At 38.7% G+C, this 26197-nt stretch overlaps 5 protein-coding genes across 7 annotated transcripts; 3 read left to right on the top strand and 2 right to left on the bottom strand.

Annotated features, from left to right (window-relative positions):
• Positions 1-7: 7 nt before the first annotated feature.
• Positions 8-10272, bottom strand: arel1 (apoptosis resistant E3 ubiquitin protein ligase 1). 2 transcript variants are annotated; one of them, XM_077730572.1, is made up of 22 exons: positions 10176-10272; positions 9302-9480; positions 8203-8371; positions 7370-7590; positions 7221-7292; positions 6418-6644; positions 5972-6209; positions 5735-5904; positions 5481-5661; positions 5122-5366; positions 4959-5036; positions 4740-4881; positions 4553-4674; positions 4401-4476; positions 4213-4322; positions 3737-3916; positions 3414-3539; positions 3186-3315; positions 3046-3104; positions 2880-2969; positions 2628-2803; positions 8-2056 (listed from the first exon to the last, which is right to left on the bottom strand). In XM_077730572.1, the coding sequence occupies exons 2-22, from the start codon at positions 9447-9449 to the stop codon at positions 1954-1956; spliced, it is 3063 nt and encodes a 1020-aa protein (XP_077586698.1). In that variant the 5' UTR covers positions 9450-9480; positions 10176-10272; the 3' UTR covers positions 8-1953. The 2 variants fall into 2 exon arrangements, with proteins under 2 accessions (XP_077586698.1, XP_077586699.1); XM_077730573.1 differs by lacking the exon at positions 10176-10272 and adding an exon at positions 9660-9803.
• fcf1 (FCF1 rRNA-processing protein) lies at positions 10194-12045 on the top strand. The gene is made up of 8 exons (XM_077730575.1): positions 10194-10340; positions 10779-10843; positions 10923-10994; positions 11068-11216; positions 11299-11371; positions 11466-11553; positions 11659-11753; positions 11837-12045. The coding sequence occupies exons 1-8, from the start codon at positions 10338-10340 to the stop codon at positions 11883-11885; spliced, it is 594 nt and encodes a 197-aa protein (XP_077586701.1). The 5' UTR covers positions 10194-10337; the 3' UTR covers positions 11886-12045.
• A 476-nt stretch (positions 12046-12521) lies between these two features.
• On the top strand, positions 12522-15943 carry vash1 (vasohibin 1). Its single transcript, XM_077731517.1, has 7 exons — positions 12522-13416; positions 13738-13826; positions 13933-13989; positions 14182-14256; positions 14649-15030; positions 15551-15660; positions 15747-15943. The coding sequence occupies exons 1-7, from the start codon at positions 13099-13101 to the stop codon at positions 15817-15819; spliced, it is 1104 nt and encodes a 367-aa protein (XP_077587643.1). The 5' UTR covers positions 12522-13098; the 3' UTR covers positions 15820-15943.
• A 1234-nt stretch (positions 15944-17177) lies between these two features.
• Positions 17178-21845, bottom strand: angel1 (angel homolog 1 (Drosophila)). 2 transcript variants are annotated; one of them, XM_077731515.1, is made up of 9 exons: positions 21755-21845; positions 20111-20742; positions 19803-20023; positions 19607-19676; positions 19013-19455; positions 18217-18508; positions 18099-18129; positions 17866-18023; positions 17178-17773 (listed from the first exon to the last, which is right to left on the bottom strand). In XM_077731515.1, exons 2-9 carry the CDS (start codon positions 20634-20636, stop codon positions 17613-17615), a joined length of 1902 nt encoding a protein of 633 aa, XP_077587641.1. In that variant the 5' UTR covers positions 20637-20742; positions 21755-21845; the 3' UTR covers positions 17178-17612. The 2 variants fall into 2 exon arrangements, with proteins under 2 accessions (XP_077587641.1, XP_077587642.1); XM_077731516.1 differs by having other exon boundaries at positions 17884-18023.
• Positions 21846-22375: 530 nt separating this feature from the next.
• On the top strand, positions 22376-26169 carry lrrc74a (leucine rich repeat containing 74A). Its single transcript, XM_077731577.1, has 13 exons — positions 22376-22475; positions 22723-22898; positions 23160-23267; positions 23353-23446; positions 23559-23608; positions 23685-23766; positions 23859-23944; positions 24117-24311; positions 24385-24480; positions 24604-24747; positions 24890-24994; positions 25214-25299; positions 25538-26169. The coding sequence occupies exons 1-13, from the start codon at positions 22376-22378 to the stop codon at positions 26136-26138; spliced, it is 1923 nt and encodes a 640-aa protein (XP_077587703.1). The 3' UTR covers positions 26139-26169.
• Positions 26170-26197: the final 28 nt, after the last annotated feature.

The following is a 26197-nucleotide window of genomic DNA, read 5'->3' as shown; positions in this document are numbered from 1 at the left end:
AATTACCTTAAAGTTGTTTGATGGTTTTTATTCCTAATAACAAAGCAAACGCAGGTCAGAAATCTCAAACATTCATCATCAGAGGCTTTCCATTAAAAAAAGAAAAACAGGAACGCGCATCTTAAATGTCACATAGGCAATATCTGCACAGCAAGTAGTGCTCAAATTGTCTAAACTACAAAATTGTTGTGCAGTAATCTAGAGCAGAATGTGGTCATGAAATAACTAGTAAGAACATTCAACTAATGCACAGCTCCTTCACGTTTGTCCTAAATTCAATTATAATGGGGATTAGATCAGAAATTCCGTCTCATAAACATGTCAGCATCCTACAATTGCGGAGATTTAAACAACATTTTCAGTGTTATAAATATGTCAGCAGTCTACAATTGCAAAGCTTACATGTTCACTATAAAAACAAACTGGAAAATTAAACCTATATTGCACTGTATTTCAAAAAAAAAAAAGAAAAAACCTTGCGATAGCATATTCCATTTTGTGTTACTCAACCAACCTTAAGAATTTCTTGGGCACTCACCTCGAAATACTACATTCAGTAAAGCCTTAAAGGGAGTGTCTAAATGTTGAATTAATTGAATTAAAGTTTCATGGTTAAAATTGAACTAAAAACAACAACAAAAATCAATTGCTATAATGTTGTAAATAGCTCAATATGAAAGGACAGACAGCAGGATGGACCAACAACAGCAAGTTGTATATTGGGGTGTGGAAAGGAGGCAACTATTAAATGTGCGTATTTGCTCAAAGTCACTGTATTCCAGTGGAAGGGTTTTCCCAGGCGGCCTATAGGAGAAGCTGAGGTAAACCCATACGAGTTTGTGACAGTTAACACTTTTGCGAGCCACGTCACCTGTACACTTCTCTAAATACAATCACAGGCCAAGCACGAATAAGGCAGCCTTAAAAAATGCTCAACAAAAACCTGTTTCCGCTCTGCGTCCAAAAGGTTGGATCGACAAAAAAATTTCCTTGAGATGCAATAACTTAAAAAAAATAATAATAACTTTTAAAAATGTACCCCCAAAAAGCTTTAAGAAATTACACAACAGAAAAACAAATCCCTTCTCCTCAAAATGTTAAAGAAGAAATTCAAATTAAAAGTACATTCAAATACAGAGTATTCGGACCACACGAAAATAAAAACAATTAAAGTTGTAAGGTTATGTAAAATAATTTCCGAGAATATAAAAAAGGTCACTAAAGTCAAAACTAGGGGAAGGAACTTATTTTTCGACAAAAATGGGCAACATTAAACTAGTGTCAACATGAAAACAGTCGCAAAACAATTTTATGAAAATACAAACAATACTTACGATCTGAGTTGAAACTGCTGAACAAAAATGAATGTCAAAATATTGCCAACGTTTGATTAGTCCACTCATTTGAAAAATACAATTATTTATACCATAATCATTCCTTGTCAAACTAAGTGTTTCTGGTTTCCGTGTGGCCCTAATTATCCTGTGCACACGAGTATGTACAAGTAAATAAAAGTGACGGCATATATATTTACACACGCATGTCATTCCCTGATGGTTTAAGGCCAAAAGTGCTCGAAATGCAAGAGGCAGCCACATGGCATGAAAGCTGCTGCTGCACTTGAAGTGTTCCTCAGTTTCAACAACAATACTCAAGGCCTTTGCTCTATTATCGTCAACGTTAGCAGATAGAAAAACGTCAACTAAGAACAAAAGAAGCTCAAACCTTACCTTTTTCTACGGTGTGTGGATGGATTCCTCTTTAAAAACAAAGATGTTCTTTTTTTATGTATACTTAAGAGTTCATAGGATTCCAGCGTAGTTGTTGGTTGGGCATTCCACGACACCTTTTCACTTTGTGACTTTACACTGAGTTGTTAGGGATTCTCTCTTACAGCCTGTATGGATGCAAAATAGTATGGGTGAAAAGGATGCTGTAGTAGAAACAGTCTTGTCAGAGCATGCCGAAGCCCTCGCTCCCTTCACTTATGGCCAACTTTAGCATCTTGTGCAGCTCCTCATACGAGTCGTAGGTAGGGAGGCACAGCTGGTTGAAGCTGTGGACACAAAAATGGTTGTTGAAGTGTCACAGAATGCAATGACATGGAGTTGTACACCAAAAACTATATAAGGCAGAACAGGATTGGTTGTTACCATTCTGATTCTTTCATTGACATTATACTAGCTTGCAATAGGCATCCATAAAAGTGTTCTTTTAATGCTTCATTTTTTCTTCTACATACATTTATAATCAAGTCATACTGACAAATTGTGCCAATCATCCCCATTGTAGTGTAGCGTTTTAAGTGTAATATCTTTACTATTCCTTAATGAAATAATGCAAAGAACATAACTAAACGTATAAAAAAGCCTATAAGAATAACAATGAAGAGTTATTTGATAAGGGAACTATTTCCTTTCACCTCAAAGTGACATAGCCCTGCAAAAAACAATGTAGATATTTCTCTTGGTGCAATACTTCTCATTACAATACAAACCTTGTGCAACATTACCCTCTGGTGGTGATGTTCGACCAAATGTGAAACCAACCTGTGTGAAAGCCAATCCTGTTTCCCCCTGACAAAATATGTAAAGTGGTCTTGCAAATGCATTGGACTTCCCACTGACCAGGTGTGTGCGGTGGGCAAGGTGCTCTGTGTTGGGGCTGCGATGATTTGGAATGAGGGACAAAGAGTGTTGAAGCCTCCGGGGGGTAACTGGGAGGAGCCAGTGGTGAACTGAAGTAGGCGAGCGAGCTCCTCCTGGGTGAAGCTGGACACCACAGCCCAGAACCACTTCATCACCTGTGGATTTGAAAAGTGAAATTGACCCCGACCGTCCAGTTGAAAGCAACGACGGCAGAGGGGGTCCGTGGCTGACCTTCTCCCTGAAATGCCACGACCCGCCAATGATCACGGCGTGGGCCTTGAAGTCCTGCACGTTTATGTCTCCGGTGCCACACATCAACAGCTGAGAAGAGAAGAAAAAAAACAATATTTAAAAAATATGCCAACCTTTAATCTTAAATACACTTTAATGCACTTACCTCCAGTTCATTTTCATCAAATATGGCTAGCAGGTTTTCTGGAACCAGTTCATTCAAACCTACAATCAATGTGGGAATATTACACTATGCAAATATAGGCTTAAAAAATGGAGGAGGTGAAGGGCAAGTTGTTTTCTGACCTTTCAGGAAGTGTTCCACTTCATCTCTAACCTGGCTGGCAAGTCGATATTGGGCCAACAGGTTAAGATAATGCATTTTGTTTTCATTGGTAACAGCAATGTTGGCTCCACCTGAGATTAGCTCCACCACCTATGTCAAAAATAAAATAAAAAAACAATGGAACTAGTAGCTAAGGGTAAAGAATTTGGGCAGACTGTCTGTTGAAATGACATTGAAATTGCCTTCACCTTTTCCAGCTGCCCAGACCTGTTATACTTCTCCTCTGCAAACACCAGGTCCATTTCACTGACGTCATTATTCAAGATGAAACACACTTTGGTTTTGTAGAATTCTTGGTCATCCGTCTCAAAGTACTGCGTAGAGGATGAGAGGAAAAGTTTAAATAAACATTTGGTCTTCTCAACAATGGTAGGCTCTGTTTAAAAACATACTGGCATGAAATAAAAAGCAGCTTTGTTCTTTGTTACCATCAACAACGCAGAACAAATGAAACGCAGGGCAGCTGCTATGCGGGACATAAATAATTACACCAGGTTCTTGTGTTTCATACCTTGTAATTCATCCTGAGACCAATGATTTGGGCCAAGAAGGAGCGGGTAAAGCGAGCACGGACTAACTGCTTGTAAGCCCCGCCAAGCGCAGACTCGTACAGGCACTTCCCGACAACTCGGCCGGCAAACTCGTATATCTTTAGCCGCAAGTGTGTCGGTCGCTCAGCGTTTGGGTGCACCTGAATGACAAAAACAAAATGTATCCCACACGACACACCAAAATGTGCACAAAATTGCCTTTTTTTTAATATATATATTTTTTAAAAGACCTTTTGCAGAAAAATGTGTATCCTGTGAAGGAATCATTTTAGACGATGTGGTCTAGCACCTTTTTGGATCAAGCTTGAAAATTCTATTGCGCTGGCTTTTGCGGTACTACAAAATAGATTCTTCTGTATTGAAAATCTAAGATGGCCATCAAGGATATAGTCGGATATTTCATGTATTTGATTACCAAGATGTGGACACAACTCACCAGACCCTGGTTGTTGTCACTGAAGCGGGTGAATAACTGGTTGGAGGTGTCAAAGAGGGTTTTGCAGATGAGCTCAAACCATTCCCTGCGGGGCCCTCCCCAGTCCAGAGCTAGAGTGAAACATCCGCATGTCAATGTGCTTGTCGCACATTAATTATTTAGTCCTCAAATCGACTGCTTCGATTTACCTTCCTCGTCTTGAAAGACCACCTCAAAGTTTTTACTCCAATCTGACACTGAGAAATTCCGTGTTGCCTTCAGAGACTGGGATAAAGGGAAGGAATTTGAGCAAAAAGCACAGAAAACAATCGTGTCTATGACCGGACACAGAAATACTCACTGAATCGAGAATGGAGTGTCGGATTATTTTCAGGCTTGTCTTAGTGCGAGGTTTCTTGGAGTGGAGATGCCTGAGTTCACGTTGAAAGAAGTTCACCTTGTCCTGGAATGTTTCCGAGCCACCTATGGAAACATAATGTTGGAATGGAACACTAAAACGATTGTTAATCGGACTGGGGTGAACAAACCTATGTTTTTGTGAAGGAAGCGGATGAAAGTGGCGGCCATAATGTTCCTGTCTTTGCAACTGAGCTCCACAGGTGGCTGTATTCCATCATCCACCACTAGTGTTAGATACTTGTGAACAGGGTCGAGACCATGATAACTAAACTGAAACATGGCAAATTAGAGGTTATTACATGTCATACAACTTGAGACTGAAGTTGGCGTCCAGCCAGGTTAGTTACTTTGGTTCCAGGACAAACTCGAAAGGTGAAAAGGCGCCATGGAATGATTTTCAGGTAGAACTCCTTCACAGATAGTTGCTGTTGGAAAAAAATATGCATATCATCAGATGAAGGTAGCTCCAATTTGGTCCAATTAAGATGTTGGCTCAGTCAATGCACTTACCTTTGGCGATATGTAACAGTAGACCTTTTTTGGTTTCTTGACCTTCTCCGATTGACCCTCCACAGGAGAGTCCTGTTCGTCCTCGTCCTCGCCAATGGACGGCCTCCTCTGCGGACCCAGAAATGAGGAGGGGGGTAGTTGCCACGGGGAGCTGCTGTAGTTCCCGTTGCTATAGAGGTACGCCTCAAAGTAGATGCTGTTGCCCGGCGTGGACACGTTCTTCTCCACGTAGCTCTTCTCATTCTCTACAATAGAAAAAGGCAATTTGGCTTGACTCAAGTCAATTTATTCCCTGCCAAGATGTCACAGTTAAAATGAATAGGTCATCTCTAGCAGACAATGACTTGATATTTACTCACCACTGAGAACAATAATGTCAAATTCCCCATTGCTGAGTGGCTGATTCATGTAGGTGATGCGGGCCTTGAAGCAGCCATTCTTCCACAAAGTCAACTTCATCAGAACCTGGCATTGCTGCTTGTTAACGGAGACCGATTTACAGTAGTAATCTTCCACGCTATCATCATCCGCTGTACCCAGCTGCACAAAAATAATACACCAGTGGAAAATAGCACTTAGCACCTTTTATAACATCTTAAAATTCAAGACTTACAGAGTGTATGTGGAGGCTATAGTTGGCCTCATCCGTCAGTGATGTGGAGTTACTTGTAGGGTTTCCATATTCATCTCTAGGCTCAATTTGTAGAGTGTGCTGTTGGCTGTGGGTTAGCACTAGTGTGGAAAAGTGGTAGGCTATCTTTGTCTTGGATGGGACAACTGTGCCTGAAGTAAAGCAAAAAAAAAAAACATTCAAAAAGGCAACAAGAGAAAAGAGTTTGTTGAAATCTACCTGGCTGGAATATTTTATAGTAAGGACTGTAGGCAACGTTGAGGCCACCGAGCTTGACAGCCACCTCGTAGCGACCGGCTTTGCGTACGGTGAAAGTGACTTTTACCACGTTGGATTCTGGTTCTTGCAAAACCTCCTGTGTAACAGGAATCTCCAGAGCCAATTCAATGTGAGTGATGTTGACCCTTAATCCCACTGGCCGATGGGCCGGGAACGGCTGACCATTCTTATAGAAGAGCTAAGAAGACAGGAAAAGTGAAATCAGCACCAAAGTTTAACTGAAAAATAATACACTGGCTTGAAAAAGTATTTTCCTGTCACTTCTGGCATAATAATGGCAAATCATTTGATGAAAAGAACATTGGTTCTGAGTCTACTTTGTCTCCTCAAGACCAGTAAAACTTGATGTGAATGCACATGAAGCAATTAATTTTGGTAATCATTACTTGGACTCTGAAGCTCATCGTCTGCCCCACTTCTTGTGGCTCCTTCCAATCCCAGGACACTTTGCATGAGCGTGGGTCCAAGTAGTTGCCCCGCACATAGTCATAGATGCTGCGGTCACCGCGGCGGCCTGTATCTTCATTTTGCAGGAAGCTGACAACCCTGGCTGCAAGCTCACACAGGAACTTGATGGTGAAAAAAAATGCAATGATGGAAACAGTAATTCCACCTGCCGGGAGAAGTGAGGAGACAAAAAGGAAATTTGATGTACATTTAAAACATAATAATAGTAATTAATTGACTCCCTTTGACAGAGACATGACATAAAAAAAACTGTAATGACTGTCCTTGAGCAATTATGATTCACTGCCTTTGCGTGTCCAATCCAATTGACTGCTAGCAAACAAACAATTGCTCCAAGCCCACCTAATCAAAATGAATTGGATGTCAATTGGAGCCAATGGGAGCCATTTATTTATTTTTTTTACATATTTCCCAAGAGTAGAGAAAAAGAACTAACACTCATTTATCTCATCTACCATTGGGGTCATTAGACATCCAATTAATTCTGATTAGCATACACTAATAATCACATATAATTTTATGTTCATGTAAGTCACACTGAAATGAAACCAAAAATGTGATGTCCATTCTTTTTATGAATGTGTTTTTTTCCCACCAGACTGCCATTCATTTGAACATGACCTTTTTCTACAAATAAGTAAAGCTGTGTTTCTCGTGTCTTGATGAAAATGAAATAATTTTGAGGCCTTTCTGAAAAAAATCAAACCAGATATGGACTCACCAATCACGTAAAACATGAGGTCCCTTATCAAGAAGCACAACGCCACAGTACAGCCAAATAGTAGCGCTCCCGCTACAAAAGACAATTGTATCAAGTCATGGTCACAAATTACTGTAGGTTCACACCAGAGTGAGTAATCATTATCTCACCGATTGACCACTTTTCATTCAGACGCCTTTCAGCAAGACTATGCACCAGCTGGATTTCGTAGTCCTGGTCCCGGCTCCTCCGTGAAGCCTGGAGGATCTTGATGCCGGTCGACAACTTGATGTAGTCTTCGTAGTAGTACCCCCACGCAGCTAAAGAGAGGTGCAACTGGCTGTCAAAATGTGACAGATCATCCAGATTCATATAACCCAAAGTCTTCAGCCTGCAGTGAATAAGAACAAAGTATTAGACCTTCCATTCTTGGATTCGGTTATCAAAACTGCAGCAAAACATTGATAAAACCAGACCAAGAACCTAACTTACCTAGAAACAAAGTTCTTTTCACTCACCCAGCCTATGGCTTCCATTTCATCACAACAAATAAAATCAAGAAAAACCTTTATAAAAATGTAAAATATTGATTTATGTACTTCACTACAGTGTTCCCTCGGTTATCGCGGTTATCGCTTTTTTTGATGCAATTACTAATTCGTATTGAATATTTTGTTTCCACCTTTTGTAAAATGATGTAATTTATAATTTTAATTTAATATCTTTAAATTTTTTATTTATTTTTTTCCTGAAAAAAATCTGCGAAGCTCTGAGTCCGCGATAGCTGAAGTGCGAAGGAACACTGTAATCCAAAGGGATTTCATATATACTCTTTCAAATTGGATTTTACATTGATTTTATGTAGCTCAACAACAAAAATCATTAATTACTATCACTTCAATAAATTCACGTTTTGAAATCAATATACTTCTTTTTATAAGAATTCTGAGACACCACAGCAAAATTCCACAAAATGAAAAGTTGTACCCTCTGATGACCTTACGTTTTATAAAAGTGTCCCAGGTTCTGAGAACAGAGCCACTCTTGGAAGGCAAAGTCTCGGAGAAGGCGAATATGAGCTTCAGCAATTTCCCTCCAGCTCTGTTGTTCCTTCACCACCTCTTCCAGGCGACTCAGTACACTAAGACTCAGCTCTTCCAGTGTGTGCACATCTAAGAGAGAATATTCTGATTCAAATCCTCGAAGAAGAAGCATGCAAATCAATTTCAAAATGTATTTGAATCCTTCCCCCAGTAAAAGGCCATAATATTCTTTGGAAATGTCACTTGTTCAGTCTTGTACTTTCTTTTAGCAATTTGGTCATAAGCAGCTGGGTATGATGACAATTAGGCTTTTGTTGAGTCAATGATGCTGACAAAGCCTATGTCCAATTATTTTTATTATTATTATTATTGTATTTCTTAACGCTTCCAATAATAAAGTCAAGACTAGTATCTACAAAACTCATAAGCGCGTGCTAAGGAGATGTGTTTAAATGTGATTATTAAGCTGCATTTACTAATGTTATGGATTTTAACAGTCTAAAAGGCTGCATTTAACCACAATTTTGTCGGCCTTTCTCAGTAATTACAGATAAAAGGCAGTGATGAAAACAAAACAACCATTCACACAGTGGCTGAATGGCAACTAATCCCAAACTTTATGATGTAAATCAGACCAATACTGTGCCTTATTTGAATTGATGGTAAAAAGAAAAATGGCAATTTTAATTATGATCCCTTTGGTTTTAGAATTGCATGCAAGGTTGAAACAACTTGGAGGAACCGTATGCCTTGCTGGAATTAGATTATTAAACAGTTCAATTATAAACGACATTACCCCACAAATTGGGGAAACTGGGAATAAAAACTAAATGCAATTAGCTCAAAGTGCCCCCCCAAAAAAACAATTTTAAATTACAATCTCGGCCACAATTGCTCATTGCTACTCAAAATAATCTGCAAATAAAATCTTCAAAATATTAGATAGATGATTGTTCTTTCAATTTCATTTTGTTTACTGAAGGAGGTAGAATATTAAGCATGTCAAACACTGTATATTACAATGCAACATATCAGTAAAGACAATTGACATGCACTGACCTTTAAATAAATGTCTGTACTCAGAGAGACTGTGTCCTCGTAGCCATTCCTCAATCTGTCCGTCTTTGCCTTTTTTCCAGCGCACTTCCCAGAAAAAGATCCACAGTGCGGAGCAGATGAGAAAGGTCAGGAAGAAACGGCGGTCCATCAGACCATATTGCCACTCACGAACCAATTTCCTGATCAAAATAAGAACATTAAAGAATATTGACCCACAGAGCATGTTGACTATTCAAACAGCCAGCCCATATGTGATTTTAATTTAAAAATTCAAGACTAAGTCAAAACAGTCAAATAATTCCTAGAGGCTCGTGTTGTGATTGGCTAAAATACCCTCACATTAATATTAATGAAGCACCTTTTTACTGGGCTGATGGGAGAATAACATTAGCACCACACTGAAAAATGTATGAAGCATCGATGCCCTTGTTTCCCACAGGTTTAATGATCATGAGAAGAAAATCAGATGATTAATCTCCACAAATTTCACAATAACAAGCACAGGTTCCTGTGATGTCACAAGCTTTCATGACGGCAGGGACGTGCCATTCTTTGACAAAAACTAGACAAAAACCATCACACGGTCAAGGGAATGGTTTAGTTTACACATCCGACTTTGTAACCTTAAAAGATAGACCAGAATGACAGAGATGGGTTGTTTGGATACACTAAAAAGTGAAACAAGGTAGCTACGATGCTAACAACGGTGTTGTATTGACAAATGTGAGCACAAAGCGAGCATGCAGCGTCAATCCAAAAGAAGTCAATTATGCGATCATACATTTCTAAAAAATGCGCAAAGATTTAAAAAAATAAACATTCACAGTTTCGTACATTATGGAATGATAAATGCATAAAAAAATGTTTTTTTTACCTCGGTTAATTCTCACATCACCGCGGTGCAATCTGTGTTCTTAACAACCGGAATATACGCAAAGCGTGTCGATTGTAGATGACGTCGGAACGCGTCGACACGCACGAGGACACGTAAAGCATTCCAACAGACCGAGGAAGGATTTAAAATCATTTTTCCAGAATGGTTTGTATATTGTATACTCATGTATAGGACATGTTTAATGGCGCCTGCATTTATGCCACTGTTTCTTTTTATATGTGGGTTGTTTGGCGTCGAAGGTTTGGCAAATAAACCATCTAGCTAGCAATATTAGCTGACACTAAAAGCAACACTAATGCATCTAAACTCAAATAAAACAGATACATAACAAGTACTCTGATGCAATGAATATATGAGCGGTTGCGATAGTATGAAATAAGTGGTTTGCGAAGTATAGTATTTTTTATCTTATTTTCAAGGTGTATGTTGGTTTTGTTACAAAACAGCATATGAACGCCTCATAGGTTTTAGCAAAAGTCCCATTTCAGAAAGTGTGGTAATATATATCGCATTATCTTTTAATACTATGCGTAATGTTTTCTTAAGCCCGTATACTGTTTACATTCAGATTTCTTTTCCTAGCCTAAACAAAAAACGAAACAGTTTGCTGCAATGAAGCGGATGATTAATTTGAAAGACCAACGAATGTGAGTTCTACTTTGTTTTGGTTTAAATTGTCATGATTATTACTCACCTTAATATAAAAGACACCTTTTCCCCTTGCAGTAATGAGAAAGATCGCGCCAAAGGCGTAAACAAGAAGAAAAAGGACCCTTCGGCGATAAAGGAAAGAGAAGTGTAAGTGACCAGTTGAATTTGGAATGTATAATTTGTGTCCGTTTAATTTGATGATGCTTATGTGTTTGTACAGGCCCAAGTATGCATCGTGTATGTTCTTCCAGTACAACACTCAGCTGGGGCCACCATACCACGTTCTGATCGACACCAATTTCATCAATTTTTCCATCAAGGCCAAACTGGACATTGTTCAGTCTATGATGGATTGCCTGTATGCCAAATGTATGAGCAATGGTTGAATTTCAAATATTTCTATCATGTAGATAGACTATGCTCACATTTTTTATTTTTTTCCCCAATACAGGCATCCCATATATAACAGACTGTGTTATGGCTGAAATTGAAAAACTTGGAATGAAATTCAGAGTTGCCCTCAGGTAAAAGCAACTTTCTCACACAAAAATTCAGTGACTGAAATACCTTACTTAAATTTCTCTAGATGAACTTACATGTTTCTATTTGTGTTTTCAGGATCTCAAAGGATCCAAGATTTGAGCGTTTGCCTTGCACTCACAAAGGAACTTATGCTGATGACTGTCTCGTTCAAAGGGTAACACAGGTAAAAATGTAACCTTTCCGTCAAACATAAGCTTATATCTGTCATTGTTAGGAATATAACGTGTCATAAAAGCGGTGTGATAACAATCTGGTAATATTTCTGCAGCACAAGTGTTACATCCTGGCTACTGTGGATAGAGATTTAAAGAGAAGGGTGAGAAAAATCCCTGGTGTGCCCATCATGTACATCTCAAACCACAGGTAACTTAACCTTAGTTTACACTTGATCCATGTAAAAAAAAGATATAAAATACAAAAAGTATTTTTCTTTTTCTTACACACAGGTACAACATTGAAAGGATGCCAGATGACTATGGTGCACCAAGGTTTTAAGATTTCTACAAATCTGCTTGCATTGTAAATACAAGTTTTCTTTTGTGTGTTGTGAATCTTTCATGTAGTATAGAGTAGAAATTAATGGTGCATCATGGTTATAATATACAAGTTGGACAACAGCTGATCAAGGACTTTCAATAAATCATTTACTACTGTTGTTTTGAGAAGTTTGACTTTTTTGAGCACTGGAGTCCGGGCATGTACTCGATCCAACTTTTCAAACATCACAGGAAATGTGCAAAAATGATAAAAGAAAAACTTGGAATGACAAACATTTGTATTTGCTGAATTGTTGAATCAAATGTAGTTATAGCCAAATAGCAAAAAGTAGTACTATAGTAATCGTATAGTTATACAACTGTGGATGCTCAGTAGGCCTATCTTAAATATGTTCAAATTTAAAATGGTAGTTCAATAAGTAAAACTATAGCTCAAAGCTAATGGTTTCAATATATCTTTAAAAAATATTTTATTTAAAGATCCGCGTCTAAGGGAAGCTTTTATGATTATTGCAGTACCGTTAGGATTCGCTAACTGTATACACAGTGACCGGAATCACTAGGAAGTACGGGCACACTTAAACGCAGCATTCGTCACAACAGAGTTCATCCTCTTCACTGTGAGCATGCGCATCATGGGATTGTCAGGGAGTGTCGACCGGAGTCGGCTTATCGGATGTGAAGCATCGCACTTTGGCTTTGGATCCCCGTATCATTTTTCTAATTAAATAACCTTGGAGGGAAATAGATAGTTTAATTTAAAATCCCAATGAAGTGAAGGACCGATGCGAGAGAGCGATTGAGGAACGTACAGGTCATTTGTTCTATCTTTTGTTTGAATGACGTCCGGCAGAACTGGGAATTAGTCATTCCTTAAAAAAGACTTTTGTCTGATTGCCAAATCCTCTTGGATTAACTGTTTAAAAGATGCTGCTTTGTGGGCAAATAGTCATTTAAATAGGTTAACCATGCGTTTAACCCTCTTACCTCAGATGCTTTATCCCAACATTTTATGATAGGTGATCAATGTATTGAAAATATTGTTCTATATTTCATATTGATGTAGTCATTGTCAAGTTAAAAACATTTCTTGAGAGATAACTGGTGAACTTTATTCTGCTGCTGCCACTGCACCTCATTATGAGTCATAATACCTCTAAAACCATTAGAGATATTAGGTCCATAAACTGGAGTATGACCCATCCTGCCTGATGCAAACCTCTTTAAACCTGCCTGCAAAGTCACAACAAGTAAACAGTCCAAAGCATCAGGATCTTCATTGCCAGTCTCAGGATTTCATCGGTGGGATGCTGAGGGCCACAATGGACTCAGTGGAGGAGAGGGATGAGGAGCAGGAGGATGAAGGGGATGAAGAGTTGGGGGATGGAGGGGTACCTTTCTACGTCAACCGAGGTGGCCTTCCTCTGGATGAGGACACATGGGAGAGAATGTGGCGGCACGTGTCTCGGATTCATCCGGACGGGGATGCATTGGGAAAGGGCATCCGTGGTGCTGTTGACCTGCCCAAGGTAAATCTCTAAATAAAGTTAGTTTCAGCAGCATTTGGCATATTGATGCTACCAGAATGAATTTGCATTCAAATAATTTTAAGAGTAAAGTATTTTTTTTTTAAATGTGACCTGACATATGATGCTTTTTTTTTTGCTTGTTTTGCTCCTTAAAATGTTATGTTGGAGCATCTGTTCGAGGTAAAAAAAAAAAAGAAAAGTAGGGCTATACTATGTAGTATTATGTGTCATGGAAACAAAGCACAGAGACAATTCCCATCGACTGCAGTACTGTATGTTCTTTGGGGTTCTACTACTATTCTAATACTGTTCTTTTCTCAGATTCCATTACCAAGCGTGCCTACACACCAGCCTACCACCACGATCCCACTACGCCTGGAAGCCATACAGAAATACATCAGGGAATTACAGTATCCTTTAAAAAAAGTGAAATAATTGAGCACTACTGTTATTACTTACAAATCACATGAAAACGCAAATTGCCTGGATCCATGCTGCCTTAACTATGACTTACAGGTACAATCACACTGGGACTCAGTTTTTTGAAATTAAGAAAAGTCGACCTCTAACTGCGTAAGGAAACTTCTTTTCACAGCTTGTCGGTTTTTTTTTTGGAATCAGACAAACAATATTATGGATGTGCAATTTTTAAATATACATCCATCTTACAGAAAAATAGCCTAAGCCGCAGTTCATAGCAAATACCTTAGTAATATTAAACCAAATATATACAGTACAGTGTTCTCATCACTTTATCTTGCACAGGTTGATGGACATCGCCAAGGAAATGACGCGAGAAGCCCTGCCAATCAAATGTCTGGAGGCAGTCATCCTGGGAATGTATCTTTAATGTAGTCATCATCCTTTCTCTTAGAGCAGCATGACATTAACCACAACTTGTCCAGAACATTTAAGACTACGCCAAAAGACTAGACCAAAAGTATTTTATCAATCAATTTGGTGTTTTATGTTAAAATTTAGCTGCATGTACCTGTGCTATACCACTTTTTTCAGCTCATATCGTTGGAAAAGGTAGAGCACAAACTAGCAAAAATGGATAAAGCAATCTCCTTGAAGAGCTTTGAAAAGTTGAAAAACCCTAATGACAGAATAATTGTAGAGCTCCAAGTTGTGTCAGACAAATAGTCCTTTGAGATATCTAAATATAACCTTTGAAAAAAGTCTTTGTGCTGAAATGTTCTCATTTTATTTCCTTCACCAAGCATGAAAAGTTACCTCACCAACAATATGCCGGCCGTGGAACGATTCCCTCTCAGCTTTAAGTCTCAGTTCTCAGGGAACTACTTCTACCACATCGTCCTGGGAGTCCACAGCGGCGGACGCTTCGGTGCATTGGGCATGAGTCGGCGAGATGATCTCATGTTCAAGCCCTTGGAGCACCGTACGTTGATGGACTTGGTCCAGGACTTTGAAGGGGCTTACAGGGGTTACTGGCACGCCTTGCGCAAGGTCAAGATTGGCCAATATGTGTCGCATGACCCTCACAGCGTGGAGCAAATAGAGTGGAAGCACTCCGTCCTGGATTTAGAAGGGCTGAGCAAGGAAGAGTTGAGGAAAGAACTGGAGAGGCACACTCGAGATATGAGGCTCAAGGTAGAGTTGGGTTCACTACGTCTAGATTTCTCTGTTAGTAATTGTTTATATCGATTGCTGCTGTTGATATTTTGGTTGGCAGGAATTGAAATGTACGATTTAAAGTTGATTACATTACAAAGTCCTCTATAAACATGACCCTCAAGTGGTGAAAAAGTGGTAAATGTACATACATATAGAAGGATAGATCATTTTTTATAGGTTGTTTAAAAATGTAGCTCACAGGAAAGAAAAAACACAGTCAAATCATAACAAATTGTTTTATAGACCTAGTTGACCTGCTATCTCTCTCCTAAGATGCACTCTCAACCCGCCCCCATGGTAAATAAAAGTCAGCAGCCTTGATGCTGAGCACTAGATGTAATACGACTAATGAAACGGCACAATAGTTTCTCGCTTGGATGCTCGATCCATCAATCGCTAAGGCTTTTTCCTGCCAGCAGTAGCTCACTGTAATCACATTACTTCTCCCCGATCATGGTTACAATTCTAAGTGGGCTCTGCTTTTTTTTGTTTGCAGATAGGAAAGCCTGCACCGCCGACTCCCACCAAAGACAGGAGAAATAGCATGGGGTCTCCCCTGCGAGGACCAGGAAGCCCCATTCGTAGAACCAGCTGTGTGGAAAGACGGTACAATTATTCAATGTATATACTTGTACTTTTATCTTTGAACTGTTTGGGCCATTACCAATGCCAAATTTGTGTTTTGGTTTCAGTGCATCTGGTGAAAAAAGGGCTCTGGAACAGAAGGCCTCTGGAGATTTGAATATTTATCAGATTCGAGTGTGAATCTTTTTTTTTTTTTTTTTTAAGTTTGTTGGACAAGTTTCATTCCTGGTCCACATTGGCCTGTTTTTTAAATAACAACATTCAATAGGAACACACACACACACACCATTCCCATTTTACAAACAAAAACCTCATTCACTGTCACGTTGTCATGTTTTATTTGTAATATTTGTCAAGAATTTTATATGCCTAACCAGTGCTGTTGTGTGTAAACATTTGTACTAACTTTAGATACACTGTTAGGTTACATTCAAGTTATAACATGTAAGGATACCAATCAGTGTAAATGTGCTACTTGACATATCATATCAATACGTGCAATTGTTTCGTAAGTGTGCTAGTATTTGTCCATTTGCATCCAAGAAAAATTATGTGGTGGCGACAGACTACCCCTGTGCCTTGTGACCAGATTCAAAGACTGAAAAAAAATGGAAAAAAAAACCTAGTCATCACCTAAATGAATACAAACGTGTCTTTTTTTTATACTTAAGTACAAAAGTTTTTGAAATGTCAGCAACTTTCAGACCGCATGCATATAGATAAATAGGATCTTAGTGACATATTATGGCGGATGTAATTATAAATACACGAATATGATGTCATTTTTTTAAAGTAGGACATGGCACCATTTAACATACTGTTGATATTTCACTTATACTGTAACACTGCTTTGCTCATGTATATAAACATGTTTTCTTTGTAATAACTTAATTTCATTTTTAACCTGCCTTAAAAAAGAGACCACCTCCAAACAAGTGTGCCAAGGTATTGCTTTACAGAACTGTTCCTTTTTAACAAATACAGAATTTTGCATTTTTTATGTCATTTTATGTAAACACTGCATATTTTAAACACAGAGTTTCAAATAAATTGCCACAGACTGTTCGTTTGTCCTTATTTTTTTCATCCAATCAACAAATTAATGCCAAATAATTAATTGTTATACATCAGATATAAATAAGGGAAATTTGATATGTCAAACAATCATTTAAAGGTCAAGTAAGTACTGCCCGGTATTATTAAGAGTACAAATCACTCTGCAACAAACAAATATCTAGCAAGTATTATTGTTTCCAAGGCCAAACACTCCAACTGTGCTTATGACAAAGAAACTGATTGCATACCTTACAAGGAAGTAAAATCTATTGACCCACTTTTTCCCCTCCATGTCAAAACAAAATCCAGATATATGGAGTTCTGAAAGCATTCACAAAATGAAATGCATTAAAAAAGAGGCTGAGAAAGCAAGAATACTAAACTATTCAAGCGTGAAACAAGTCGAGGCACACAGGGAGAATAGGATATGAAGGGGAATAAGCATTGAGGTCAAAGCAGAGTTATTTATTGTGTACCATGGATTACGTTTTATCTTGTCACCCAGTTTTATTTTTGCTTGGCTAAACACTTGTCTAATCCCACTGCATAGAGTCCATTTAAGTGACATGTTCCTAATGTGAAATAAAGGGTTTTAAAAAATAATGGCAATTTTTAAAATAAATTGCAACCTAGCTGTAAGTGTAATCTGTTGAATCAAATGTTTAGAGAAAGGAATGGACACATTTCATAATGATATATTCAAAATACTTCTCAAATACAAAAAATATATATAAATAAAATGTTTAAACAGTTAACTGTCATTATCTCTACCGTTATAATTGTACATTCAGTATATGTCCTGGCTGCTTGACACCCCAAATAAGTACAAGCATATTAACTGAGCAAAATTACCCAAACTGCAAAGGGTTGACAGTACCAAAAAAAAGAAAAAAAATTGGTTGAATAATCATAATTTTTCAACATGAAACTTTGTTCAGGTCCAGCCGGAACTTAGCCACAATACTGAGATGATCAGATGGGAAGATGTAGCTGGGAAGACCTTCCAAAGACCACAAGGTATCTTCAGTTAGCAGCGAAAGACAACCCAGCAACTTCAGACCTTCACATCCCAACTGGCCTATTAAGAAAAAAAAACAAAGCTGCAAGTCAGACCCAGAATACTGTAATCACAGAAAATTAAAGATTAATAATGAGGAATTTCTCTAATACCTGCTTTATCTGACATACGTTTTGGCGAATAGAAGATATAATCCACAGTGGCTCCCCCTTCAGAGTGCAAGGTTGTTACTTCAATTCCACCAGAGTCAGGTAGTGTGTGATTAAAGATGGATTCCAGGTCTAACTGATGTCTGAGAACATCTCCAAAACTGTGAAGGAGAAAAAATAATTTCATCCAGAGAGGCTCAACATTCCTTTTTAATATTTGTCAGGAACTATCTCACCTATTATTCGCCCGGTTTTCACTTGACACATCTTTGAAAAAACACAAAAATTAAAATGAATCAAATATGTTATGCATTAAACCACCATCATGTTTTTTTAAACAGTGTAAAGCTCTACCTGGAATGTTGTCTGTGACACCAGGAATAAATTGTAAATCACATGGACGAACACATGAAAATGGACAGAAGCGTAGTTTCAAGAGGAAGTTGTGACTGTAGAGAAGTTTCCCTCCTGGAGATGCTGAGACATTGAAGCCAAGTGATTGACTTTGACAAGTTGTTGCTCTTGCATCTACCTCACTGGAAGTGATGTACTGGCAGCTGTCTGAAATTCCCAAAGAGTCCGGCCACAGAGGAGCAAACAGTTTGTGGCAACTCCAATAGTTTGAAAAGTCCCTCTGACCTGACATCTGTTTTTAAGAAAAATCAGGGAAAATTGAGCAGGTAGTATCAATAGCCCTGTCAATCGGACCAATAATAACAAGGGCAAGGATTATACAAACCCAACAAAAAAGTAAGGAGTCACCGGAGGGGGAAAAAAAACATGCTTATTTGAAATGGCGACTTTTTGGACTGTATGAAATTGAGAGGAAAAAATTGTGATAGTCAGACCAAATTTTTGCAAGTGTTTCCAAAAGCCAGAAACTTACCATTGGTAATGACTTTAGTTTTGTATCTTTAACCAGCATTTGTCAACACATTTAAACAACAATGCGAACATAATTTTCACCAGTGGTTGCAGAAAATGAAAGATTAGGCTTGATTTCATAAATGATGATTATAATTATGCAAATGTACTTTCTTATTTTGTGGAAGTTATCTCACTAACAACCAGTTTTAGCCGTTACCCTGACATCCATGTAGGGTGTACTTAACAAAGGCCTTATTATTATTATTATTTTTTTTACTCTTACCTTCCACGCCGGCAGGCCTTCAAAATAAAGCTTTCCGGTGGTGATGAGCTGGTAAAGAGGCTTATGTGGCAAAGAGTTGAAGTCTCCGCACATAATAATATTACAGTGTTCACCTTTGGCCTTCCATGACTTGATCACACTGTCGATCTCTGCCAGCAATATGGCCAGCTGAACCAGTTTCACATCCCCCCTCCTGGGATTGAAGAGAAGATGCGTGTTGGCCACACAAAGCAGCGAGCCCTTGGCCCTGATTTTCGAATCTTGGTCGACTATAGGTCGAAGCACCAAAACTATGCCCACGTTGTGTCGGTCCAGGATCTCAGTTTCAGGCCGGAAGAACTCAATTGGCATAACGGACACCTCTGAAAAACGACTTCTGCGGTAGCAGGTTGCACAGCCGTCTGTTTTGTTCCCTGTACGCTGCTTGTAGACACAGTTATAACCTAGATGAATATCAGAAGAGCATTTTTGTCAAATCTGTAACTTGATTTCTATGGGTTGGTCAGACCACATTCATTTGACCTTTAAAGTTAGAAAAGGCTTGATTGTTGGAGTTCTCAAAGAGTCAATCTTGAATGTGTGAAGAACACTTACCCATTTGAGTCAGGGCAGGGTACAGTTTTGTTTGATAGTGGTTCTCCTGCACCTCTTGGAGACAAAGAATCTGAATAGCATCATGAATAGCATCTTAATAAGTGGGTTTGTTAAAGATGAATAGGTTTGACAATATTTGTTTTTCATCTTAAATGTTACTTGACATCTTTCTCTTTGGGTGTTTGTGTTAACTCACATCTGGAGCCCATTTTTGTATTTCCTCCAAAAGCAGGTTTGAGCGATAACTCCACTCCAGTGCCTCTCGGGGGCAGTGTTTGTAAAGCTCTAAGTGGGCTTCCAGCAAGTCCTGAGCCAAAATGTTGTAGGACATGACAGTGAAATCCATGAAGGGTTCTTGGAAAGCAGGCAATGTGTCGGAGTCTTCTGTTAAACTCTTTTGCCATAATCTCCATGAAACTGTTACAAAAGATCATTTTCACATGAAAACTAAATGAATCAATAATGTACAAAATGCTTGTTCAATGGAATATCTGCCATCCTCACCATCAAAAGGCCTCATTTGGTCCACGGAAGGGTAATAGCTTATTGTTGAAAAATGTGGGCAATGAATTTCTGACTGTAAACCGGGCCATCCACATTTTGTGTCACGTTGGGTTTCAGCAGCAGAAAGCAATGACATTTGTTTTTGGCTTGAATTTGTGACACCTTTCCAAATGACATCAGGTGCATCCCATTGCTTTTTTTCTTGTGTTATACTCTGATTGGCTGATTCTTCCAAGCCTTCCATCTTTAATAATGATGCCATTAAATATATTGTTTGTTGCTGATTGTCCTCAACAGTGGTTTCAATGGCTGGTTCTTTAAGCAGACAATGTGTTTGGTCTGCTTCTTCTTTGGGTGTCGTCACCTGTGAATCTTTTTCTTCTTTTGAGTCATTGGTATTGGCTGAATAATGAGGCTCACTTGATTTTGAAACTGCCTCCATGGCTGCATCTTTCTGACTGACACATATTAGCTGTTGTGCATCTGTTTTGGTATTTTCGCCACTAATGGATGACTGTTCGCTCATTTTTTTTGTCTTGTTAACCAACTGCTTTGGCTAAGCTGCTGGTCTGGTGAGGCTTTTGTGGTGTGACTTGTGACAGCAGCACCATCACACACCACTCTTTTGACAACTACAGAAGGGAAACAAAGTACAAGAACGATTACTCTGCATCACCATTTGGTTCACATTCACTGTTCCATTTGGATAACAAAGACAAACTAAGGTATTTTTTTCCTTAATCTTAACTTTTCAAGCAATCAGCATTTTTTTATATTATTGTAATATAGGTATTATTCATTTTCATTCATTCATTTTCCGAACTGCTTATCCTCTCAGGACCAATCACGGACACACTCATACCTAAGGGACACTTAGAGTTTTCAATCAGCATACCCTGCATGTTTTTTTGGGATGTGGTAGAAAACCAGAGTACCCAGAGAAAACCCACGGAAGCCTGGGGAGAACAATACAAACTCCACACAGTGAGGACTGACCAGGGATCGAACTCAATACCCCAGAACTGTAAGGCCAATAAAATAACCATTCATGTATTTTTCTGTGTATGCATTCTCACCCTCTTGCTACTGTGACAGTAAAATTTCCCGAATACGGGATGAATTAAGTTATCTAATCTAATTCTCAGAACCCACAAATGCATCACAGTCTTTGCATTTACACATGTATTTTAAATTGAACATTGCAATTGATGGCATTATTAAAATCCACATTTAAAAATGTAAAACTATATTTGTCCAAATTTAGGGATTCCCACATTCCAGACAACTGCATCAGCATCAGCATCAAAACAAAGCCACGCGCTGACGTCACTTGCAAAGAGCTCTGATAACAGGTGCAACCTGAAAAGTGAGCATGGTATCCTCATGCTCGACACTAAAGTTTTGCCCCTGATGCTTAGCATATTCGTTCATTTTACGCATTGCTCGGGTTTTTTTGTGCAAGGTTAACACTTTCCAAAACAACAACCTATTACGTGACACAAAAAGCTGCCGAGTCAGCAGGCAAAATGTAGTAATCGAAGCTTAGCACTAACGACAATGTCGTGTTTTAATGTCGCTAAGGGGGTTAAAAAGAAGTGAAGGTGAAATAAATGCAAAACCATGCTTTTTTCTCGTTGTGCCTACCTGAGGATCGTCTATATAAGTATCGTGTAAGCGGGTAAAGAGCGTAAAATCGCATGCAGCCGATCAAGTTGTTTTCCACATATCTGCGCGTGCGCGCTCTGAGTCTTCAGTTCAGAGATATAATGTAAACATTAGATTATTTAACCCTTTATATGACATTCTGTTAATCATTGGCTGCCACTGACAGCATCAGACGTCAAATTAATTTTGACTAGTAGGGCTAGTAGTGAATCCCAAAATGGGTTGGACGTCTGGGGCTGTTAATGGCACTGAAACATAAGCATTCATAACCAATCATCATAGTTCAAATGAATGAATGACATAAATCTGTTGTTGTCAGTGGCAGGCAATGACGTAAATAATATGAGAAACTAATGTTTTGTTCATTTTTGGTTCCATAATTCCATAACTACCTTCTCTAAGGAAGAAAAATATTGTTGTTATAGGTACTCAGACTGAACAAGGTCAGAGAGTGCATGTGCATTATTTAGTGCAGTACACATCACATGGTGCCTGAAAGATAGAATTACACAGAGGTATTTTATTTTATTTCACAGTTCAGTTTAAGCTGCACAAAGGAACTACATATACTTGTCTCTTTCTATTCAACAACTAAGGTAAATGTCAGTGCTCTCTTTTGCAACCCTCTCTTTAGAGGACATTAGTCCATTTACAACATTAAAACAAGACCCGGGGGATCAATTTGACACAGATCTCAATGGTAAGTGCATCAAATGGGTTTTAAAATTGTTGTTTGCAAAAAGAAATGAATGATTATGTTCTAAAATTCAAACCGTGACTGCCAAAAGAAACTCAGATGTCATGACTTTTTGAATATTCAACATGAAGATCTTTATAATGCGAAATCCTCTATTTAAGAACTACTGCAGTAGACAAATATTGGAAAAGAATTCACTGTATCTACCCTCTTTTTCATGCATTAATTATAATGTCTGCCAATAAAACAGACAAAGAAGACAGACGCAATGAGACATCCATTACCGATATCTACTTACAAGCCTGCAAGTTGGTTGGCGTTGTTCCAGTCTCTTTCTTTTTGCGGAACCTCGACTCTCCAACCATGTCGCTTAGCCATCACGGCCTCGGACCCCTTGGGTGCAAGGCACTCGCGATTGCTTTAGCGGTGAGTCACAAAATGTGAATATGTCACTGAAAGCAACATTTTTCTAAATTTTGGGTTGACTTAACAGGTTTGGCTTTCCTCCACATTATAGAAACATGCATTTTAGGTCAAATTAATATACCGTATTTTCACAACTATATGGCGCACTACACTATATGGTGCACCATCAACAAATGACACATTTTAATTTTTTTCCCCATAAATAAAACACACTGGGTTAAAGGGATGTACTGACGGTAATGAGAAACATTTTGGTTCCAGGATGACATCCATCTCACTACTTTAGAATTGGCTGACAACTACATTCAAGCAGAAGGAGCCAAGCATATGGCAGAGATGCTCAAGGCTAATTTTACTATTGAACATTTGGTAGGAAGCAGAATGTTAATGATACATAGTCAATAATAAATGATAATAATGTATACTATGTGTGGGAATTTGTATGTTTTTAAAGGATTTATCCAACAACCATCTTTGTTCCTCTGGAGCTGAGTATGTGGGTAAAATGTTGACGGACAGCTTTTCGTTAAAATCTATCAAACTATCAGGTGATGTATATGAGAATATTGAAGATAAAACTGTACTTTGTTGAAATGATATTTACTGTATCGGTTTGTCATTAAGATTTTGTCACTGTATTGATTTTTTTTTATCCAATAGGAAACGGATTTACAGACGATGACGCAAAGTATTTTGCCGAAGCTTTGTGTGTACGTTCTCGATAATTTGTTAAATATATGATTTCTTTGTACACTTTTCTTAAGTTGCTCATATTTTAACATTTAGATCAATTCGAGTATTAAAGAGTTAGACCTCAGCCATAATAGGTTTTGTGGACGAGGAGGGGAGCATCTGGGACTGCTGTTGGGTACGAGAACATTCACGTTTCTTTATGTGTTTACATGATATACTTAACTGTTACATATGTAAACAAGAGCTTTTCTATTCACACATTTGCAGCAAACAATGAGTATCTGGAAGTGCTGAACCTTTGTTGGAATCAACTCAGAATGAAAGGAGCAGTTGCTCTCAGTGCTGGACTTAAGGTACATAACTGTAATGTCATGGTAAACTGTTGCATGTAATCAATTGGAATCCACAACTTATTGATTCTGATGTCTTCTACATCAGCAATCAATAAATTCCCATGTTGCACTTGGGTAGAAATGTTTGTCCACCTCTGGATTACTGTGGGATGTTGTCTGTCTTCATTTTTAGGTGAATACAATGTTAAAGTACCTTGACCTATCATGGAACGGTTTTGGGAATGAAGGGGCCTTAGCAATGGGTGAAGCTCTGAAATTTAACAATACTCTGGTGTTCCTCAACCTCAACAACAATCGCATCACCAATGAGGGTGTTAGCATGCTCTGCAGGGGTCTTGAATACAATGACACACTCCAGGTTCTGATGGTGAGTCGGTTAGTGAAAATCAACCTGGACTCGGTTGTCTCATGTAAAATGATGCTTTTATTTGTTTCTACAGCTGGCTTACAATTCACTAACAGTAGAGGGAGCACTCTCTCTGGTTAAGACGGTGAAGAAAACACATAATACTGCTTTGGAAATGATTAATATATGTGTAAGGTCACATTTTGCACATCTGTTCGACATAACCATATACTGATGATCAATGACTGACATTATTTTGGTATTTTCAGCATGTCAATTATTTGACTTTTTCCATTTTTTGGAATCATTGTAGAATGTTTTGGTCAATGAAAAATTTCTACATCTGCTGGAAGTGACTTGTGAAGAGCATCCTAGTCTGGATGTACAGTATGGAGGCGTTGGAGGGGTTTTTGCTAAGAAACCAATAAAACGTATCGACCCAATGAAAGTCATCCAGGTTAGTAACCTTTCCATTTCCCTAAGTCATAATTTTATGAAGGCCGTTTGTTGTGTTTGAAACAGACCATTACTCATAAACAGTGTGCAGTGACCCATTCTCATTATTTGGAGTCAGATGTATTTATTTGCATTTATTGAAGGACTATCTGGATCAGCGCAAGCTACGTCTTTGGGATTTCTTCCGAAATATTGACAAAGATGCCACCATGCGAGTCCCTGTGGTGGATTTCAGGAATGCTATGCAGGTTTGAACAATACATTTGGCAAAATTTGTTAAAAAAAGAAAAATTTGTGGCGGGCGAAATGTGGGCCAATCTGGCTTGGATTTGACATCCACTTTGTTTATATATTCCCCAAATCACAAATCGATAAACAAAAGCATTTATTCAGAAAATTAAAGAATAACAGCCAATTTATGCTTGATAATGATATGTAGATATATTGACTTTGTACTTTTTTAATAGCAATCAAGCATTCCCTTGGATCGATTCCAGATTGAGGAACTTATCCAGAGGCTCGATCGTGACGGGACAGGAATAGTGGACTACAGGTAACTCCGTCCCATAGTGTTAGATTGTAGATTCCGTTAGGTTTTGCACATTAGTCCGCTGATATTTCAAGGTCAGATTCTTGATCAGGCTACTATACTCTCTTGATTGAGAAAATACATTTTATAGTTTATCCTAAATGAATGAAGTTTCATCTTATAGAACAGAATATTATTCTGTTATTGTGTGAGATGGCCACAGGTGGATACAAAAAATATTCCATTATTCATTTCTTTGCAGGGGCCTGGTAGATACCAGGAAGCAGATGGTCCGTAACCACCGGCGACAACTGCGCAAGGACGCATCTCGTCACAAGAAAGAGAAGCATAAGAGCGATCGCATCCTTAGGACTTTTCAGAATGCCGTGGAGGCAGTGACACCAATCGCCTCTGTGGTTATATCTCCAGGGGAAATCAAAGCCGAATGGACTGGGCCCCGTCACTTCTCAGCTACTCCTCACAGTTCTTGGCACCGGATAGCAACGTCAAACATTGTTTCTAACCCAAGCAATGATCAAATTCACCTGCCCATGTTAGATGGCATGACCTCTCACCATTTTACTAAATCTCCAAATTTTCACTCGTGTTCCCAGCCTAATTTTCTGACTGCCTCCCCTCAATCTGACCATGCCATTTTTCTCTCTGCGCGGGCTATATGTTCTAATCCAGAGATGAGCTGCAACGAGGTTAAGGAACTGGCGGTCGACCACCTGACTAAGTCCAGACCCGCTCTTGAGACTACCCCACTAGGCGTTAAAGCCAAGAAAGTGATGAAATCTAAGGCAAAGAAGTTTGTGGAGAAGACCTCAAAGAACTCAAAAGTGCTTACAAAATTCAACTGAACATATTTGATATGGGGGGGGGGGCGCCTATGTGTCCACCTATGAGGAGTTTGCATGTT

The sequence above is a fragment of the Stigmatopora nigra genome, chromosome 13 (genome assembly GCF_051989575.1).
Source record: "Stigmatopora nigra isolate UIUO_SnigA chromosome 13, RoL_Snig_1.1, whole genome shotgun sequence".
In the NCBI taxonomy this organism is placed as follows: Eukaryota; Metazoa; Chordata; class Actinopteri; order Syngnathiformes; family Syngnathidae; genus Stigmatopora; species Stigmatopora nigra.
This window is presented reverse-complemented; position numbering and strand designations above follow the sequence as displayed.

Bases quoted from the DNA above. Each gene is read 5' to 3' on its own strand.
- angel1 (XM_077731515.1), bottom strand. From the start codon at position 20,636: ATGAGCGAACAGTCATCCATTAGTGGCGAAAATACCAAAACAGATGCA. The intron at 20,024-20,110 runs GTGAGGATGGCA...CTTTTGTAACAG, and splicing joins CCAAATGAGGCCTTTTGATG to TTTCATGGAGATTATGGCAA. The intron at 17,774-17,865 runs GTATTAGAGAAA...TTTTCTTAATAG, and splicing joins ACGTATGTCAGATAAAGCAG to GCCAGTTGGGATGTGAAGGT.
- arel1 (XM_077730572.1), bottom strand. From the start codon at position 9,449: ATGGACCGCCGTTTCTTCCTGACCTTTCTCATCTGCTCCGCACTGTGG. The intron at 4,882-4,958 runs GTAACTAACCTG...GCCATGTTTCAG, and splicing joins GAGTTTGTCCTGGAACCAAA to TTTAGTTATCATGGTCTCGA. The intron at 4,323-4,400 runs GTAAATCGAAGC...GTTTCACTCTAG, and splicing joins GGTCTTTCAAGACGAGGAAG to CTCTGGACTGGGGAGGGCCC.
- lrrc74a (XM_077731577.1), top strand. From the start codon at position 22,376: ATGTCAGTGCTCTCTTTTGCAACCCTCTCTTTAGAGGACATTAGTCCA. The intron at 24,312-24,384 runs GTGAGTCGGTTA...TTGTTTCTACAG, and splicing joins ACACACTCCAGGTTCTGATG to CTGGCTTACAATTCACTAAC. The intron at 24,995-25,213 runs GTTTGAACAATA...CTTTTTTAATAG, and splicing joins ATTTCAGGAATGCTATGCAG to CAATCAAGCATTCCCTTGGA.
- vash1 (XM_077731517.1), top strand. From the start codon at position 13,099: ATGCAAACCTCTTTAAACCTGCCTGCAAAGTCACAACAAGTAAACAGT. The intron at 13,990-14,181 runs GTAAGGAAACTT...TATCTTGCACAG, and splicing joins AAAAGTCGACCTCTAACTGC to GTTGATGGACATCGCCAAGG. The intron at 15,031-15,550 runs GTAGAGTTGGGT...TTTTGTTTGCAG, and splicing joins CTCGAGATATGAGGCTCAAG to ATAGGAAAGCCTGCACCGCC.
- fcf1 (XM_077730575.1), top strand. The intron at 11,372-11,465 runs GTAAAAGCAACT...TTGTGTTTTCAG, and splicing joins AAATTCAGAGTTGCCCTCAG to GATCTCAAAGGATCCAAGAT. The intron at 11,754-11,836 runs GTAACTTAACCT...TCTTACACACAG, and splicing joins ATGTACATCTCAAACCACAG to GTACAACATTGAAAGGATGC.